We start from the raw sequence: 17,978 nt of genomic DNA on the forward strand, positions 1-17,978 counted from the left end.
CTGGAGGAGAGCCGGGCAAACCACTTCAATATTCTTGCCTGGAGAATCCATGGACAGAGGAGCCTGGAGGGCTACAGTCCATAAGGTGGCAAAGAGTCCGACACAACTGAGCGACTAACACTTTCACTTTCATGGTTATAATTACTATCTATTGGCCAGGAGTGGAAGGGGAAAACTCTCCATTTTGTGATCTAGACTACATATACAATGTATATTGAAATCACAACACCTCAAAATCAACTTATCCAAAGCTCAATTCTACCTCTCCCCCCAAACCTGCTTTTCCTCAAATGTATCCTTTCTCTATAGTTCTATATAGAAATTATTGTGCTAATTTTGTTCACTGCTATATCCCTAGAAAGTAGCACAGATCCTGACATTCAATAATATTCATCTTAGGCATTTCCTTGGTGGTCCAGTGGCTAAGACTCCACTCTCTCCCTGCAGGGAGCCAGGGTTCAATGCCTAATCAGGGAACTAGATTCTCCAGGCCCCAACTAAAGATCTAAGACCCGGCGCAGACAAACAAATAAAAAATAATAAAAATATTCATCTTAATAAACATTTGCTGAGAGAGGGAATGATTCCCAAATCCTACATTGGTCTAGACAGCCCCAAAAGACTAAATAATTCATCACCTTCTACTATACTTTGAGACTCCAGCCAGATCTGATGAGTGCTGTCATCTGAGGGAGAAGGGGAATCCTCAGATTTGTAAAGAAAAAAAAAAAAAAGACTCTTCCACCAGATTTCCCTCTGGCACAATTTCACGTCTGTCTAAGAAACTTCCTTCTTTAATTTTTTTTTATGGATCTCTGTGATCAACTAATTTTAGTTTTTCTTTATAAGGATACATCTTTGTTTAACCTTCATTCCTCAATGATATTTTCACCAGATATAAAATTCTGAGTTGACAGTCTCTTCTTTCATCATTTAAAAATACTGTTCTACTCTGTTGTGTGTTATGTCGCAGCCTGGATGGAAGGGGAGGCTGAGAGGAAATGGATACATGTACATGTATTGCTGAGTCCATTTGCTGTCCACATGAAAGTATCACAACACTGTTAATCAGCTATACTCCAATATAAAGTTTTTTTTAATAATTAAAAAATTTAAAAATGACTCTTCCAAATCAGTATTATGAAAATGACTATACTACCCAATCTACAGATTCAATCAGTTTCTATAAAATTACCAAAGACATTTTTCACAAAACTAGAACAAAGAATTTTACAATTTGTATTGAAACCCAAAAGATGCCAAATAGCTAAAGTAATCTTGAGAAAGAAGAATGTAGCTGGAAGAATCAACCTTCCTGACTTAAGACTATACTGCAAAGCTACAGTAATCAAGTACAATACTGGCACAAAAATAGAAATATAGATCAGTGGAACAAGACAGAAAGCACAAAGATAAACCCACACACCTTTGGGCACCTTATCTTTGACAAAGGAGAAAAGAATATACAATGGAGAAAAGACAGCCTCTTCAGTAAGTGGTGCTGGGAAATCTGGACAGCTACATGTAAAAAAATGAATTTAGAACACTTTCTAACATCATGTTTATAGATAAGTTCAAATGGATTAAAGACCTAAATATAAGACCAGAAACTATAAAAATTCTTAGAGGAAAACAAAGGTAGAACATTTTGGACCTAAATCACAGTAAGATCCTCTTTGATCTACTTCCTGGGTCATTTGTTTTAATGGAAGTAAAAACAAAAATAGACAAATGAGACCTAATTAAGCTTAAAAGCTTTCACGGTGCAAAAGGAAACTAAAACAAGAGGAAAAGACAACCCTCAGAATGGAAGAAAACAACTGCAAACTAAGTAACTGACAAAGGATTCATCTCCAAAATATACAAGCAGTTCATGCAGCTCAGTATCAGAAAAACAAAGACCCAATCAAAAAATGGGCAGAACACCTAAACAGACATTTCTCCAAAGAAAACATACAGATGGCTAGTAAATATAAGAAGAGATGCTAAACATCAGTGATTGTTAGAGAAATGCAAATTAAAACTACAATGAAGTAACGTGACACAGCAGTCAGAACAGCCACCATCTGCAAACGGAGTGGACAATGACTAGTGGTGTGTCTAGGCCTCCTGGGGCCAGGTTGACCACAGCAAGGAAAGCACCACAAGGCCCACCAGAAATCTACAGGGATACAGCGTTCCCATCCCTGCAGTCCACTGCCAGGCATGTAGAAAGCAGAAAATACCGAGACTTCGTAAGGGCTGACTACCTCAGATTTGCTGCACTCGTGGGTTTCATGTGGATCACAACTTCTGGATAAAAAGATTGCAGATATTAAGTGTCAATGTGAAACTAGAAATGAGCTCTATTGAATTCCTATCAGAAATCTTGCAGAAAGTATGCCATTTGGGTTCTGATCTGCTATAAAAGATGAAGATTTAAGTGACCGTAATTAACCTGTCCTGTGCCCCATCCATAAGAAATTCTCTGTAGTAGGTTGTGGCTGGATTAGGCTTCCTGGAACATTCCACTCTCAAAAGAACTGATGTGCTTGGATAATCTGTGGAGGGTTCCGACTTATAATTTAAACTTTGAGTTGTATCCTGAGGTAACCACAAATTGAATTCAACCAAACTGGGGTCATCAAGTGGCGAAAGGCATAGGAGGGAATAATCTTATTTCTTTTAGTAATATTTTATTTGGGTAGTGCTTCTTCTGTGTTCCATATTAAAGTGTTTTGTTTTTGTGTGTGTTTTTTTGTTTGTTTGTTTGTTTTGGCTGTCACTTGGAATAGTTCTTTGACAGAGCATATCGCTTAGCTAAATAACCTGAAGTATGCATTGGAATTATGAAATGTCTCATGAATTTGCAGATCCCTAGAGAGGAAGTGGCAGCCCACTCCAGTGTTCTCGCCTGGAGAACCCCAGGGACGGCAGAGCCTGGTGGGCTGCTGTCTATGGGGTTGCACAGAGTCGGACACGACTGAAGCGATATAGCAGCAGCAGCAGCAGCAGCAGCAGCAGAGAGGAACCAAATGGCTTTAACATAAAGGGCAGTAAATGAAGGGGGCTCTAGTTCAGGTGCTGCTAAATCTCCCCTAATCAGGTCTAAACTGCATAGGAAACTGGTGCAAAGAGTTTGTATAGCTTCTGCTCAGGCCAAAGGAACACACTGACCTTTGTTCAAATTCAAAACAGTGAGAGCAGAACCTCAACTTAAAACACACTTAAGTTTCACAGATCTTGAATGATCTTTGACAAGAATTCCGGATGCATTTATACCCAAACATTTACGGTATTAGGTATTCTGTAGATGCAGTGGTTGTCCCAGACTAGCTTTGTTATCAACTTTCTGGGGTGTCTTTACATAGTTCATTTGGAGAATCAGGGGTGAAAGGCAGGTGATGTAGCACTTCTGTCTTTAATAATCACAGCTTCAACTATCCAGTAATTTTTAGTCCTGAAAAGGGACACCAGGACACTGCCCAGGATTACTGAAAAGTCTTTCTATCTGGTAATTTCCTGGTTTCATATCTTCAGTTCAGTAGAAACATTTCAAACTGGCATGTGACCACTTGATGCAGAGTCTGGGTTTCTCTAAAGAAACCCTTTGCTAAACGTAGGAGTTGCCAACTGGCTACTAGCAAGCATGAAGCAGATGGGTGAGTAAAACTATCCTGATGTGGGAGTATCTCCCTCTAGGAGTTGAGTCTTGATAAAAGTGTCAATGCAGGAATCCTACTCCTGGGAGGCTTACGGAATCACCTGATGGGACCTGCAAACTGTATCTGAGCAACAATGTTGGGGTTATTTGAGGTGGCGGGCAGATGTCTACGTTCTGATGTGCTTGGGTGAGTAGTAGAGCGTGTCAAGCCAAGGAGAAGTCAGATGATTGAGAAACAAAGGATTCTTGGTTAATCTAAAGACTTAATTTGGAAACCAGAACTCTTTTAACAAATAATCTCTTGGATCTTGAGCCACATATTTCCCCTGAAAAGTGCATTTCTTTTCCAGCAAAATTTTGTCAGGGATTATTTCATTAAAGAACTGAGATGAATATGTTATTTAATGGCATAAAAATCTGAAGACCTGCAGGAGACTTAAAAATTCCAACCCTTGTTATAACTTTTTTAAAGAGTGTAGAATTATCAAAATGCATACGAATCAAGTTTCAAGGTGCTGTATGATGGGTGGATGAGGCTGTCCATTGTACTATTTCTTTGAATTCTTAGGCATGGTTTGGCAGTGCAAATTCTGTCATTAACAAATTCAATAAAAAGTAAATAAATGGAAACATCTGCAAACAATTAGTGCTGGAGAGGGTGTAGAAAAAAAAGAAAACCCTCTTGCACTATTGGTGGGATTGCATATTGATACAACCACTATCAAGAACATGGTGATGTTCTTGGAGATTCCTTAAAAATCTAGGAATAAAAATACCATATGACCCAGCAATCCCACTATTGGGTATATACCCTGAGTTAACCATAATTCAAAAAGACACATGTACCCCAATGCTCATCGCAGCACTACTTACAATGCAACCTAGTTGTCCATCAACAGATGAATGGACAAAGAATTTGTGATACATATATACAATGAAATATTACTCGACCATAAAAGGAACAAATCTGAGTCAGTTAAACTGAAGTAGATGAACCTAGAGCCTATTATACAGAATGAAGTAAGTCAGAAATAGAACAACAAATATGGTATATTAATGTGCATACATAAATATATATGAAATCTAGAAAAATGGTACTGATGAACCTATTTGCAGGGCAGGAGTAAAGATACAGAGAGAGAACAGAGTTGTGGACACAACGGGGGAAGAAGAGGTGGGACAAACTGAGAGAGTAGCGTGCAAACATACACACTACCATATGTAAAATAGATAGCCAGTGGGGAGTTACTATGTAACACAGGGACCTCAACCTGGTGCTTTGTGATGACCTAGAGGTGTGGGACCACTCCAGTACTCTTGCCTGGAAAATCCCATGGACGGAGGAGCCTGGTAGGCTGCAATCCATGGGGTGACTAAGAGTAGGACACAACTGAGCAGCTTCACTTTCACTTTTCACCTTCATGCATTGGAGAAGGAAATGGCAACCCACTCCAGTGTTCTTGCCTGGAGAATCCCAGGGACGGGGGAGCCTGGTGGGCTGCTGTCTATGAGGTCGCACAGAGTAGGACACAACTGAAGCAACTTAGCAGCAGCAGCAACAGAAGGGTGGGATCGGGGGATGGGAGGGAAGTTTAACAAGGAGGAGATATATGTATACTTATGGCTGATTTCACATTGTTATACAGCAGAAACCAAGACAACACTGTAAAGCAATTCCTCCAACTTAAATTAAAAAAAAAAAAAAGAAATACACTTTAGCTGCATTAAGCTAGGAAAAAATGACTCAGAAACTTCAGATAACAATAGAGACACTCTAAATTCTGGTTTATCCAGCTCAAAACCACAGGGTTATTTAAAGTTTATTTTGACATCAAAGTCACTTCCTGCTCCTCAGATGATGCTCTGTAACTAAAGGGCATTCCTTTCCTAGAGTCAGTTGATTCTGTAATCCCAAAGATGATTAACAATAGCTAGGAAAAACTACTACACAGAGAGCATATGAAAATGTATATAAAGGTGAAGAAAAGGTATATAAAATAAACAGATGAAAAGCAGAACCATGAGTCTGATGGTGAAAGACAGAAGAAGTTCACTTTTCTGATAGTGGTTTCCTAAGTCAGCTGACATGAGATATGTGTCAAGACTCATGAAATTTCCTTGAAATAGGAAAAGTATCGAGAGCCCAGTAGGGAACTTCGAGAGCCCAGTAGGGAACTTCGAGAGCCGTGGTGAGGGTTACCTGCACACAGGAATGCGAGGGTCATCGCTTCTTCCAGGTATATGTAACCTTGACAATGACCGTACCTTAACCTGCCCCATATCAGGGGCTCTTTAGTAGAATAATTAGTTGTCTTTTCCTTCTCCTTTATCTTCTGTTCTCTTTGAACACTCTTCTTTCCCCCTTAGATTATGGTTTTCTTCTTCACCACCCTATTCAAACTATACTCTCAAATATCCCTAAAATTTTCCTTATGGTCCAGTCCAGTGAATTGCTCATCTTCCTCTTCATGCGTCTTACTTTCTAACTGATATCCTCTCCTCCTTCATAAGTTAAATAAACAGGTGACAATATACAGCCTTGACATGCTGCTTTCCTAATTTGGAACCAGTCCCTTGTTCCATGTCCAGTTCTAACTGTTGCTTCCTGACCTGCATAGAGGTTTCTCAGGAGGCAGGTAAGGTGGTCTAGTATTTCCATCTCTTTAAGAATTTTCCACAGTTTTTTGTGATCCACACAGTCAAAGGCTTTAGTATAGTCAATGAAGCAGAAGTAGATGCTTTTCTGGAATTCTCTTGCTTTCTCTATGATCCAGTGAATTCTGGCAATTTGATCCTTGGTTCCTCTGCTTTTTCTAAATCCAGCTTGTACATCTGGAAGTTCTCTGTTCCCATACTATTGAAATCTAGTTTGAAGGATTCAACGTGACCTTACTAGCATGTGAAATGAGTGCAATTGTGCAGTAGTTTGAACATTCTTTGGCATTGCCTTTCTTTGGGATTGAAAGAAAACTGACCTCTTCCAGTCCTGTGGCCACTGCTGAGTTTTCCAAATTTGCTGGCATATTGAGTGCAGCATTTTCACAGCATCATCTTTCAGGATTTGAAATAGCTCAACTGGAATTCCATCACCTCCACTAGCTTTGTTCGTAGTGATGCGTTCTAAGGTCCACTTGACTTCACACTCTAGGATGTCTGGCTCTAGGTGAGTGATCACACCATTGTGGTTATCCTGGTCATTTAAAATCTTTTTGTGTGTAGTTCTTTTGTGTATTCTTGCCACCTCTTCTTAATATCTTCTGCTTCTGTTAAGTCCATACCATTTTTGTCCTTTATTGTGCCCATCTTTGTATGAAATGTTCCCTTGGTATCTCTAATTTTCTTGAAGAGATCTCTAGTCTTTCCCATTCTATTGTTTTCCTCTATTTCTTTGCAATGACCACTGAGGAAGGCTTTCTTATCTCTCCCTGCTATTCTTTGGAACTCTGCATTCAAATGGGTATATCTTTCCTTTTCTCCTTTGCCTTTTGCTTCTCTTCTTTTCTCAGCTATTTGTAATGCCTCTCCAGACAGCCATTTTGTCTTTTTGCATCTTTTTCTTGGAGATGGTTTTGATCACCACCCCCTGTACAATGTCACGAACCTCCATCCATAGTTCTTCAGGCACTCTATCAGATCTAATCCCGTGAATCTATTTGTCACTTGCACTGTATAATTGTAAGGGATTTGATTTAGGTCATATCTGAAAGGCCTAGTAGTTTTCCTTACTTTCTTCAATTTAAGTCTGAATTTGGCAACAAGAAGTTCATGATCTGAGCCACAGTCAGCTCCTGGTCTTGTTTTTGCTGACTGTATAGAGCTTCTCCACCTTTGGCTGCAAAGAAAATAATCAATTTGATTTCGGTATTGACCATCTGGTGATGTTCATGTATAGAGTTGTCTCTTGTATTGCTGGAAAATGGTGTTTCCTATGACCAGTGTGTTCTCTTGGCAAAACTCTGTTAGCCTTTGCCCTGCTTCATTTTGTACTCCAAGGTCAAACTTGCCTGTTACTCCAGGTATCTCTTGACTTCCTACTTTTGGAGAACTCTGGAGGATGGTGAAGGACAAGAAAGCCTGGCATGCTGCAGTCCATGGGGTCACAAAGAGTCGGACACAACTGAGCAACTGAACAACAATAGCCTCCTTGATAGGGCATTCCAGGTGGTTCATTGGAAAGAATCCTCCTGCCAATGCAGGAGACCCAAGTTCAATCCCTGGGCCAGGAAGATTCCCTGGAGCAGGAAATGACAACCCACTCTAGTATTCTTGTCTGGGAAATCCCATGGACAGAGGAGCCTGGCAGGCTATAGTCCATGAGGTTGCAAAAGAGTTGGATGTGACTTAGCAACTAAACAACAGCAACCACCACCTCCGTGATAATTTCTGTGACCCAGCACTGCCCTGACATTTCCTCTGCCTCTCCTGGTATTCTTTTTCCCTCCTCCTTTTCCCTTTTCCTGAATATTAACAATAATAACCAACATTTTCAAGTACTCACTATGTACCCATTAACCCCCCTAATGGGCTTATTAGGTGAATACTAATATTATTTCCATCGTGTGGATAAGAAAACTGGAGCACAGAGAGGTTATGGTAATTGTCCAATGTCACACAGCTTGTAAATGACAGAACTAGGTTTTGAACCCAAGCCACCTCACTCCAGATTTTGTTATTATGCCTTTGGTTGTTTTTTTTCTCTCTCTCGTTTTCTACTCCTTCTCTCTAGAGGTATCTCAATACTCCTTGACTTCACCTCTGCAGATGGTTCTCCAACTTCAAATAAAAATATCAATAGCTGCAATATCAGCCCAAACTAACATATATTTGAGCACCTACTTTAGGCTGGTATCAGGCTACCATTGTTCTATATTCATTATCAGACAGGACCTCCATATTATACATACAAAGTGGCACCACGGGGAGGTTGCTCAAAATCTCAGTTATTTAGTTGCGGAGGCAGGTAACAGACCATAGAGTCTATCAAAATAGTATAATATTAATATAAGCCACTTGAAGGGAAATGTCAGGCCTCCTTACCCTTGCAGCCCCTTCTGCACCATCTTCCATGTAAGAGGTATCTGGTATATATCTGTGGAGTCAAATTTAAGTGAAAGAGTGTGCAGCTTTGTATATATCAATTATGCCTGCATGCATGCTTCCTAAGTTGTTTCAGTCACGTCCGACTCTTGGCGGCCCCATGGACTGTAGCCAGCGAACCTCCTCTGTTCATGGCATTCTCCAGACAAGAATACTAGAGTGGGTTGCCATTTCCTCCTCCAGGCGCTCATCCCAATCCACATATCAAACTCGAGTCTCCTAAGGCTCTTGTATTTCAGAAGGATCCTTTACCACTAGCACCACCTGGGAAGCCCATCAATTATGCCTAGAAAAGTTTAAAAGTTATTTTAATGAGAGAAGTTCAAACAAGGTGTTTCCTGCTTTGCAGCAACTGCAGGCAGAGTTCTGGAAACTCCTGAGATGGATCATTTGTGAATGTCAGTTATCCATGAACTCTCTGCCCTCATCCTTTGATGAAACAGGCAGGGTAATAGAATGAGCAGCAAGTGAAGAATTAAAATAGAATTCTGCATTTACAGTTACCAGGGGGAAGGATGGGGGGAATTGGGTAGTTAGGGAGTTTGGAATGGACATGTACACACTGTTATAACAGGGTCCTACTGTACAGCACAGGAAACTCTGCTCAGTGTTATGTGGCAGCCTGGATGGGAGCGGAGTTTGGGGGAGAATGGACACATGTATATGTTTGGCTGAGTCCCTTTGCTGTCCACCTGAAACTGTCACAATGTTGTTAATCAACTCTGCTCCTATATAAAATAAAAAGGTCAGAAATAGAAATCTATTGCAAATAAAATGGCAATGGAGGCAGCTAGCCTTTATGGAGTGATTTCAGCCAAACATTGAGCTTTACACATTCCCTCATTTATGTCCTCACCCCAAGCCCAAGAGACAGGCAACACTGTCACCCTGTTCCATATATGGAATCTTAGAGAAGTTAAACAACTTGCTCAAATTTGCACAACTGGTGTCAGAAGTACTTGACCCCTAGGGGACCTGTTTCTTCATGAACAGAAAGAGTCAGCTGAAGATTTCTAAAGTCTCCTAGAATTCTGGGATTCTGACATGCTAACAGCTCTTTGAGAACTCTAAGTCTCATGTGCATATTATTGAGCATAGGACTGTGGGCGGGGGCTGAAAGGAGACCCTTGAAGACTAGTCTTGAGGAAACTTGATGGTGCCCAGACTGCCTGCGTTTGAGGAACCAGGAAATACTGTCCAGCCACATGTTTGACTAGCTGCCTCTGCAAGCTATAGTCACCACCGGGGCAGATGTGACGTTAGTGTTGTTGTTGTGAATGGGAGCTACTCTCTAGTTACAGCGCACAGGCTTCTCACTGCTGGTGGCTTCTCTTGTGGCAGAGCACAGGCTCTAGGCACGCGAGCTTCAGTAGCTGCGGCTCACGGGCTCCAGAGCATGAGTTCCTAGTTGTGGTGCATGGGCTTCGTTGCTCTGCGGCATGTGGGATCTTCCCAGACCAGGGATCGAACCTGTGTCCCCAGCATTGGCAGGCAGATTCTTAACCACTGAACCACCAAGGAAGTCCTAAAACGTTCATTATGTTCTTTGGTGGAAATGTTTTTCTTTTCTTCTTTCTTTTTTTTAAGAATGATTAACATGAGATCTATCCTTTTAGCATATTTTAAATATGTTATTCTGTGTACCACACTGAATTTTAAAATGTACAAAACTGGGAATGTTATGTTTTACAGCATATCTCTAGAACGTGTTCATCTTGTATAGCAAAAGCAGTGTACCTATAGAAAAACAATTCCCTGATAACCACCTTTATATCATCTGCTTCTGTGAATTTGACTACTTCAGATACTTCATATAAGTGAAATCACACAGTATGTATTATGCTTAATTTCACTTAGCATGATATCTTCTAGGTTCATCTATGTTGTGGCAAATGGCAGGACTGCCTTATTTTTAAGGTTGAATAACATTCCAGTGTGTGTGCATATCATGTATGTGTATATATATGCGTGTTTGTGTGTGTGTTTACCATCTTTTATCCATTAATCTGCAGGACCCACTTTCTTAGGGGATAACTAAAGTTGCCAATAAAGTTACTAGTCACTGGACCTGAATTGTTTTATTATTATTATTTAAAAATTTTTAAGTGAACCATTTTTAAAGTCTTTATTGAATTTGTTGCAATATTGCTGCTGCTTTATTTTTTTGTTTTCTTGGTCATGAGGCGTATGGGATCCTAGCTCCACAACCAAGGATCAAACCTACACCTCCTGCATCGGAAAGTGAAGTCTTAACTTTTAGACCACCAGGGAAGTCCTGGGACTTGAATTTTAGCAAGTGCACACTAGAAGAGCCACACTGGTTGTTCATATTGAAATGTCTCCACATCATTTATAAATAATCATGTCCCCAGACCAACTCCCAGGACACTCTTATCAGCCCAGAACATACCCTGCTGCTGCTGCTGCTAAGTCGCTTCAGTCGTGTTCGACTCTGTGCGACCCCATAGACGGTAGCCCGCCAGGCTCCCCAGTCCCTGGGATTCTCCAGGCAAGAACACTGGAGTGGGTTGCCATTTCCTTCTCCAGTGCATGAAAGTGAAAGTGAAGTCGCTCAGTCGTGCCCGACTCCCAGCGACCCCATGGACTGCAGCCTACCAGGCTCCTCCATCCATGGGATTTTCCAGGCAAGAGTACTGGAGTGGGGTGCCATTGTCCTCTCCGAACATGCCCTGGGAACCCATCAAATGCCTCATAGTTCAGCAGCTGAAAGATTGACACCTGCTGTCTCAGAGAGAGTCTCCAATGTCCATTCTACTTGGTTGGTTTCTGAACCGTTGTTATTTTTGTTTAGTCACTAAGTCTTTGCAATCCCATGGACTGCAGCACATCAGGCTTCCCTGTCCATCACTATCTCCCAGAGTTTGCTCAAACTCATGTCCATTGTGTAGGTAATACCATCCAGCCATCTCATCCTCTGTCATCCCCTTCTCCTCCTGCCCTCAATCTTTTTCAACATGAGGGTCCTTTCCAATGAGTCACCTCTTCCCACCAGATAGCCAGACTATGGGAGCTTCAGCTTCAGCATCAGTCCTTCCAATTCAGGGTTGATTTCTTTTAGGATTGACTGGTTTGATCTCCTTGAAATTCAAGGGACTCTCAAGAGTTTTCTCCAACACCACAATTCAAAAGCATCAATTCTTCGGTGCTCAGCCTTCTTTATGATCCAATTCTCACATCCATACATGACTATGGGGAAAATCATAGCTTTGACTATACGGACCTTTGTCAGCAAAGTGATGTCTCTGCTTTTTAATATTCTGTCTAGGTTTGCCACAGCTTTTCTTCCAAGGAGCAAGCATTTTTTAATTTCATGGCTACAGTCACTGTCCACAGTGATTTTGGAGACTAAGAAAATAAAATCTGTCACTGTTTCTACTTTTCCCCCTTCTATTTGCCATGAAGTGATGGGACTGGATCCCATGATCTTAGTTTTTTGAATGTTGAGTTTTAAGCCTGTTTTTTCACTCTCCTCTTTTACCTTTATCAAAGGGGTTTTTAGTTCTTCTTTAATTTCTGCCATTAGAGTGGTATCATCTGCATATCTGAGGTTGATATTTCTCCTGGCAATCTTTATTCCAACTTGTGATTCATCCAGCCTGGCATTTTGCATGATGTACTCTGCATGTAAGTTAAATAAGCAGGTGACAATATAAAGCCTTGATGTATTCCCAGTTAAAAAAAAAAAACAGTAAGTTTTTTTTTTTCCATGTCCATTTCTAACTGCTGTTTCTTGACCTGCACACAGGTTTCTTAGGAGACAGGTAAGGTGGTCTGGTATTCCCATCCCTTTAAGAATTTTCCACAGTTCTTTGTGATCCACACAGTCCAGGGTTTTTGCATAGTCAATGAACCAGAAGTAGATGCTTTTCTAGAATTCCCTTGCTTTTTCTATGATCTAACAAATGTTGACAATTTGATCTCTGGTATCTCTACCTTTTCTATATCCAGCTTGTACATCTTGAAGTTCTTGGTTCACATACTACTGAAGCCCAGCTTGAAGGATTTTGAGTACTGCTTTGCTAGCATATGAAATGAGAGCAATTGAATGGTAGTTTGAACATTCTTTGGCATTGCCTTTGTTTGGTATTGAAATGAAAACTTACCTTTTCCAGTCATACCAGTTGTTAAATATATTGTACTTGCAAATGGAAAATTATTCTAGACATTAGTATATGATAAGAGAATGAAAAGGAGGTAAGGGGAGAACTAACGATGAGAATGGTGTAAGATTTATTAAGAAAGGAAGAAAAAACCCGCCTAGCCATCCAGTTCCTTCAGGTCTTTGCAGAAGCAGGAACATGACTGATGACACCACCAGATGCTGGGAAGGTTTGGGGAAGAAAAAACTGCACTTTAGCAGCCACAGTAGAAGCAGACTTCACATAGAAGCAGCCTTTGTTTTCCAAACAGGCAGAAACAACACTTCCCTTTCAAGATACAGTTCTGGAATCTTGCCAATCCTCCATCAAAAGGAAGACTCTGATTCTGGTCCACAGGAATCTGGGTGGGCATATGGCTTGCTTGTAACCAAGAGAATATGGTGGAATGGAGCTGCATGACTTTCTGGACTGAATCTTGAGAGGATATGAGCTCTCATGCTTAGAGCGCTGAAGCACCATGGGAGCTGCCCAACCAACGCTGCCACAATGGGAGGAAGCCCAACTATCCCAGGCCCTGAGATTACAAGAAGGGACAGCAATCCTCTGCCAGTTCCCAGCTGCTTCAACCCATTCACAGTCTAGCAGCAACTGCCTAAAAAACCTCAAGCTACAAACGCTCAGCTGAGTCTTTCCCAGATTCCCAAATCACAGAAATCATGAGAGATAATAGAATAAATGTTGCCTTTTATATACATTCTTTGCTTAATATTCTTTGCCATTATGGTTTATCATAGGATATTTTTTTTAATTGGAGGACAGTTGCTTTACTGTCCTATTGTGTTAGTTTCTGCCATACAATAATGTGACTCAACTATGCAAGCATGCTAAGTTGCTTCAGTTACGTCCGACTCTTTGCAACCCTTGGACTATAGCCCTCCAGGTTCCTATGTCCATGAGATTCTCCAGGCAAGAATAATAGAGGGAATTTCAATGCCCTCCTCCAGGGGATCTTCCTGACCCAAAGATGGAACGCATGGCCCCTGCATTGCAGGCAGATTCTTTACCACTAAGCCATTCGAGAAGACCTCAATCAGCTATATGTATACATATATCCCTTCCCTCTTGAGCCTCCCTCTCAGTCCTTGCATTTGACCCTCCTAGGTCATCACGGAGCACCAGCTGAGCTCTCTGTGTACACAGCATCTTCCCACACGCTATCTATTTTACACATGGTAGTGTATATATATCAATGCTACTTTCTCAGTTTATCCTCCCTTTTCTTTCCCCTGCTGTGTCCACAAGTCCATTCTGTCAGTCAGCACCTCTATTCCTGCCCTGCAAACAGGTTCATCAGTACCATTTTTTAAGATTCCATATATATGTGTTAATATACAATATTTTTCTCTTTTTGTCTTACTTCACTCTGTATAACAGACTCTAGGTTCATCCACATCACTACAAAAGACCCAATTTCATTCCTTTTTATGGATGAGTAATATTCCATTGTATATATGTACCACAACTTCTTTATCCATTCATTTGTTGATGGACTTCTAGGTTAATTCCATGCCCTGGCTTTTGTAAACACTACTGCAATGAACATTGATGTACATGTGACTTTTTGAATTATGGTTTTGCTCAGGGTGGGGTTTCTGGGTCATACAGTAAATTTATTCCTAGTTTTCTAAGGAATCTCCCTACTGTTCTCCATACTGACTATATCCATTTACATTACCACCAACAGTGCAAAAGTGTTCCCTTTCTCCACATCCTCTCCATTATTTAATGTTCATAGTTTTTGGATGATGAGAATGTTGTTTTTTAAAGAAATAATTATCATTATTCAGCAATCGATAACTGATACCCAGCCCTTGGGGAATATCCTGGAATCTTTCCTCAACCATTTCACGTGTCTCCCTTCTGTTTCACTGTTCCAGGACTCTGCTTTCTGCTAAGCCTTTCAGGAGTCGTGGCTCAGAAAACCAAAGGTGAGTGCTCGAAGTCTTACTTTTCCATAGCCAGAGACCACTGAGTGTGCATACCAATGATGCACCCGAGGCCACTCACATCTTCCATCAGGATAGAGAAAGGGGGCTGCTTCTGGGAACAGAACTGGGAGGCTCACTCCTGTAACTCTTTTTAATTCAACATTTCATCAAACTTAGGTATCTTTTTTTGGCTGCACTGGGTCTTCATTGCTGCCCAAGAGCTTTCTCAAGTCGTGGTGAGCAGGAGCTGCTCTCTAGTTGTGATGCGTGGGCTTCTCATTGTAGTGGCTTCTCTTGTCGCAGAGCACGAGCTTCAGCAGATGTGGCTCCTGAGCTCTAGAGTAGTTGTAGTACGTGGGCTTCGTTGCTCTGTAGCATGTGGAAGCTTCCCAGACCAGGGATCAAACCCGGGTCCCCTGCGTTGACAAGTGGATTCTTAACCACTAAACCACCAGGGAAGTCCTCAGTTACCTTTTTTATTTTACTACTATGTGCCCAAGGTAGAAGTAGAACAGTGAATCAAACACACAAGTCTCATGAAGTGAACATTCTGGTGGGGAGAGACAGAGCATGATGATAATCATTTCATCCCATTCATAAGCAAGTCAACAAAAAATGAGCAAGGTCGTTTCGGGTTAACTTTAATCCCTAGGCCGACTCCCTAGATTCTGAGTCACCAAGTCTAGGGTGGGTCCTGAGATTCTGCATTTCTAGCCAAAAGACAGAGGATGCATTCTGAGCAAAGACTCTGCATGTTGTCCTCTGTCATATTCCCAGCCTCCACTCCCCATGAACCCTGGCAAGCTCCAAGATTTCTCCACTAGACCTACAGCTTCCTCAGCTCCATTATTCCCATTCATTTTCTTTTTTTAAGATCTTTTTCTTTTTTAAAAATAATTATTGTATTCATTTTTGGCTGTGCTGGGTCTTTGTTGCTGCACACGCTTTTCTCTAGTTACGGCCAGTGGGGATTACTGTCAAGTTGTAGGTACGTGGGCTTCTCGTTGCAGTGGCTTCTCTTGTTGCAGAGCACGGGCTCTAAGTCCTTCAGTGGTTGTGGCTCACAGGCTCTAGGGCCCAGGCTCAGTAGTTGTGTCACAGGACTTAGTCGCTCCTCAGCATATGGGATCTTCCCAGACCAGGGATTGAACCCGTATCTCCTGCATTGACAGGTGGATTCTTTACCACTGAGCCACTAGGAAAGCCCCCTCCACTCATTTTCAATGGGCCACAAATAAGATCCTTAGCCATCTCCATCTAAATGAAGTTATACATAGCGTTACAAATATAACTTATCAGAATATACCTTCTGTGGTACCCTACAAATTCAAATGTTTGTAATCACAGCTGACACCGGTCATGTGCCAGGCACTGCCCAAAACATTTTATATGGATTAATCCCCATAATAACCCATTTTACAGATGAGGAAATTGAGGCACAGAGAGGTTAGGACACTTGTGCAAAGACACACAGGTAGGAAGAGGTGGAGCCAGAATCAAATCCATTGTCCAAGCTCTTAACCAGCTCATCTCCCTTTTCTATATTCTGCAATGATCTTGAGAATAGCATAGTCATATTGCACTGAAACGTTTGTGTCAAAAATTAACTGGTTTAATGCCAACCCCAGTCCTTTATCATGCACAAGAATCACATGTGCATAGTTTGCGTTTGGTGTCTTTCATTCTTTAATGTACTAGCATTTCACAAAAGGAAAAGGGTGCAGCTTCCTCGCCCTTGAGAGGCCCTGGCTCAAATAAAAAACCAAATAATAACAGGAGGGGTTTTGACTCAAAACATAGTTCAGTTGCTCAGTCATGTCTAACTCTTTTGCGACCCCATGGATTGTAGCACTCCAGGCCTCCCTGTCCATCACCAACTTCCAGAGCTTGCTCAAACTCATGTCCATCAAGTTGGTGATGCCATCCAACCATCTCATCCTCTGTTGTCTCCTTCTCCTCCTGCCTTCAATCTTTCCCAGCATCAGATTTGACTCAAATGACATCTGACCTAACTCTCTTTTCCTTGCAGGGACCTGTACCCATTGCCCCCAGAATGCTTTCTGTGTCAATGCTACTCACTGTACCTGCAACCATGGATACCGTTCTGAATCCAAGGAGAAATACTTCAGCTACCGCTTTGAGAGATGTGAAGGTAAAGGAGTAATTTTCTTTTCTTTGTTGTTTTTTGTTTGTTTGTTTTTTGGCTGTGCTGGGCCTTAATTGCAACAGGCAGAACTTTTTAGTTGCAGAATGCAAACTCTTAGTTCCCTGACCAGGGGTCAAACCCAGACCTCCTGCACTGGGAGCTCAGAGTCTTAGTCACTGGACTACCAGGGAACCCCAAGGGTAATTTTCAAATCATCCAGAGGTGGATGTGGAAGCATAAAGGCTGTGAGAAAGTAACTATAATACGCAATGCTGAAAACTCTGCCAACTCAACCTTCACCAAGAAAAATGCTTTCATGGTGTCAAAAGTGGGCTTTTCCAGAACTTGCATGTGTCTGACTCTTTGTGACCTCAAGGACTATAGCCTGCCAGGCTCCTTTGTCCACGGGATTTTCCAGCAAGAATACTGGAGTGAGTTGCCATTTCTTCCTCCAGGGAATACTCTTGACCCAGGGATCAAACCTGCGTCTCCTGTAGCTCCTGCATTGCAGGCGGATTCTTTACTGCTGAGCCACCAGAGAAGCCCCCTTCCACAGTTTAACTAGGTCTCACTTTTTTCCTCCATATTGTGTGGATAATAATGCTGACCTCATGAGGGTGGAAGGGGAATTGAATAAGGTACTTAATGTGACCATACTTCATGAATTACAAAGCACAGTTCAATTTTTTGTGCAATTTTTAAAATATTTTCTTGGCTGCCCAGCACAGCATGTGGGATATTAGTTCCCCAACCAGAGATCAAACCTGCACCCAGCTTTTTTACCACTGAGCCATCAGGAAAGCCCTTGTTTTCTATTTTATTGATTTCAGCTCTAGTATCTCCCTAATTTCTTTTTTCCAAGCTCTTAAAATAAATACCTAGGCACTTTATTTTTCATCTTTCTTCAAAATAAAGACATTTAAGACCATAACTTTTCCTGTGGTACAGGTTCAGATATATTCTACAGGAAGAAATATTATTTT

At 41.4% G+C, this 17,978-nt stretch overlaps 1 protein-coding gene across 6 annotated transcripts in view; it reads left to right on the forward strand.

Moving 5' to 3' along the window:
* The first annotated feature begins 3,613 nt into the window (after positions 1–3,613).
* The window catches only part of ADGRE3 (adhesion G protein-coupled receptor E3), a 65,005-nt gene continuing 50,640 nt past the window's right edge, over positions 3,614–17,978 (forward strand). For 3 of the 6 annotated variants that reach the window (XM_024994846.2, XM_059888538.1, XM_059888536.1), the window contains exons 1-3: positions 5,888–6,279; positions 14,799–14,849; positions 16,879–17,001. In XM_024994846.2, coding sequence (XP_024850614.1) covers positions 6,225–6,279; positions 14,799–14,849; positions 16,879–17,001 — 229 coding nt within the window. In that variant the 5' untranslated portion in view covers positions 5,888–6,224. The other 3 variants (XM_005228631.5, XM_059888537.1, XM_024994847.2) reach the window with 3 other exon arrangements.

This window comes from Bos taurus, chromosome 7 (assembly GCF_002263795.3).
Source record: "Bos taurus isolate L1 Dominette 01449 registration number 42190680 breed Hereford chromosome 7, ARS-UCD2.0, whole genome shotgun sequence".
NCBI lineage: Eukaryota > Metazoa > Chordata > Mammalia > Artiodactyla > Bovidae > Bos > Bos taurus.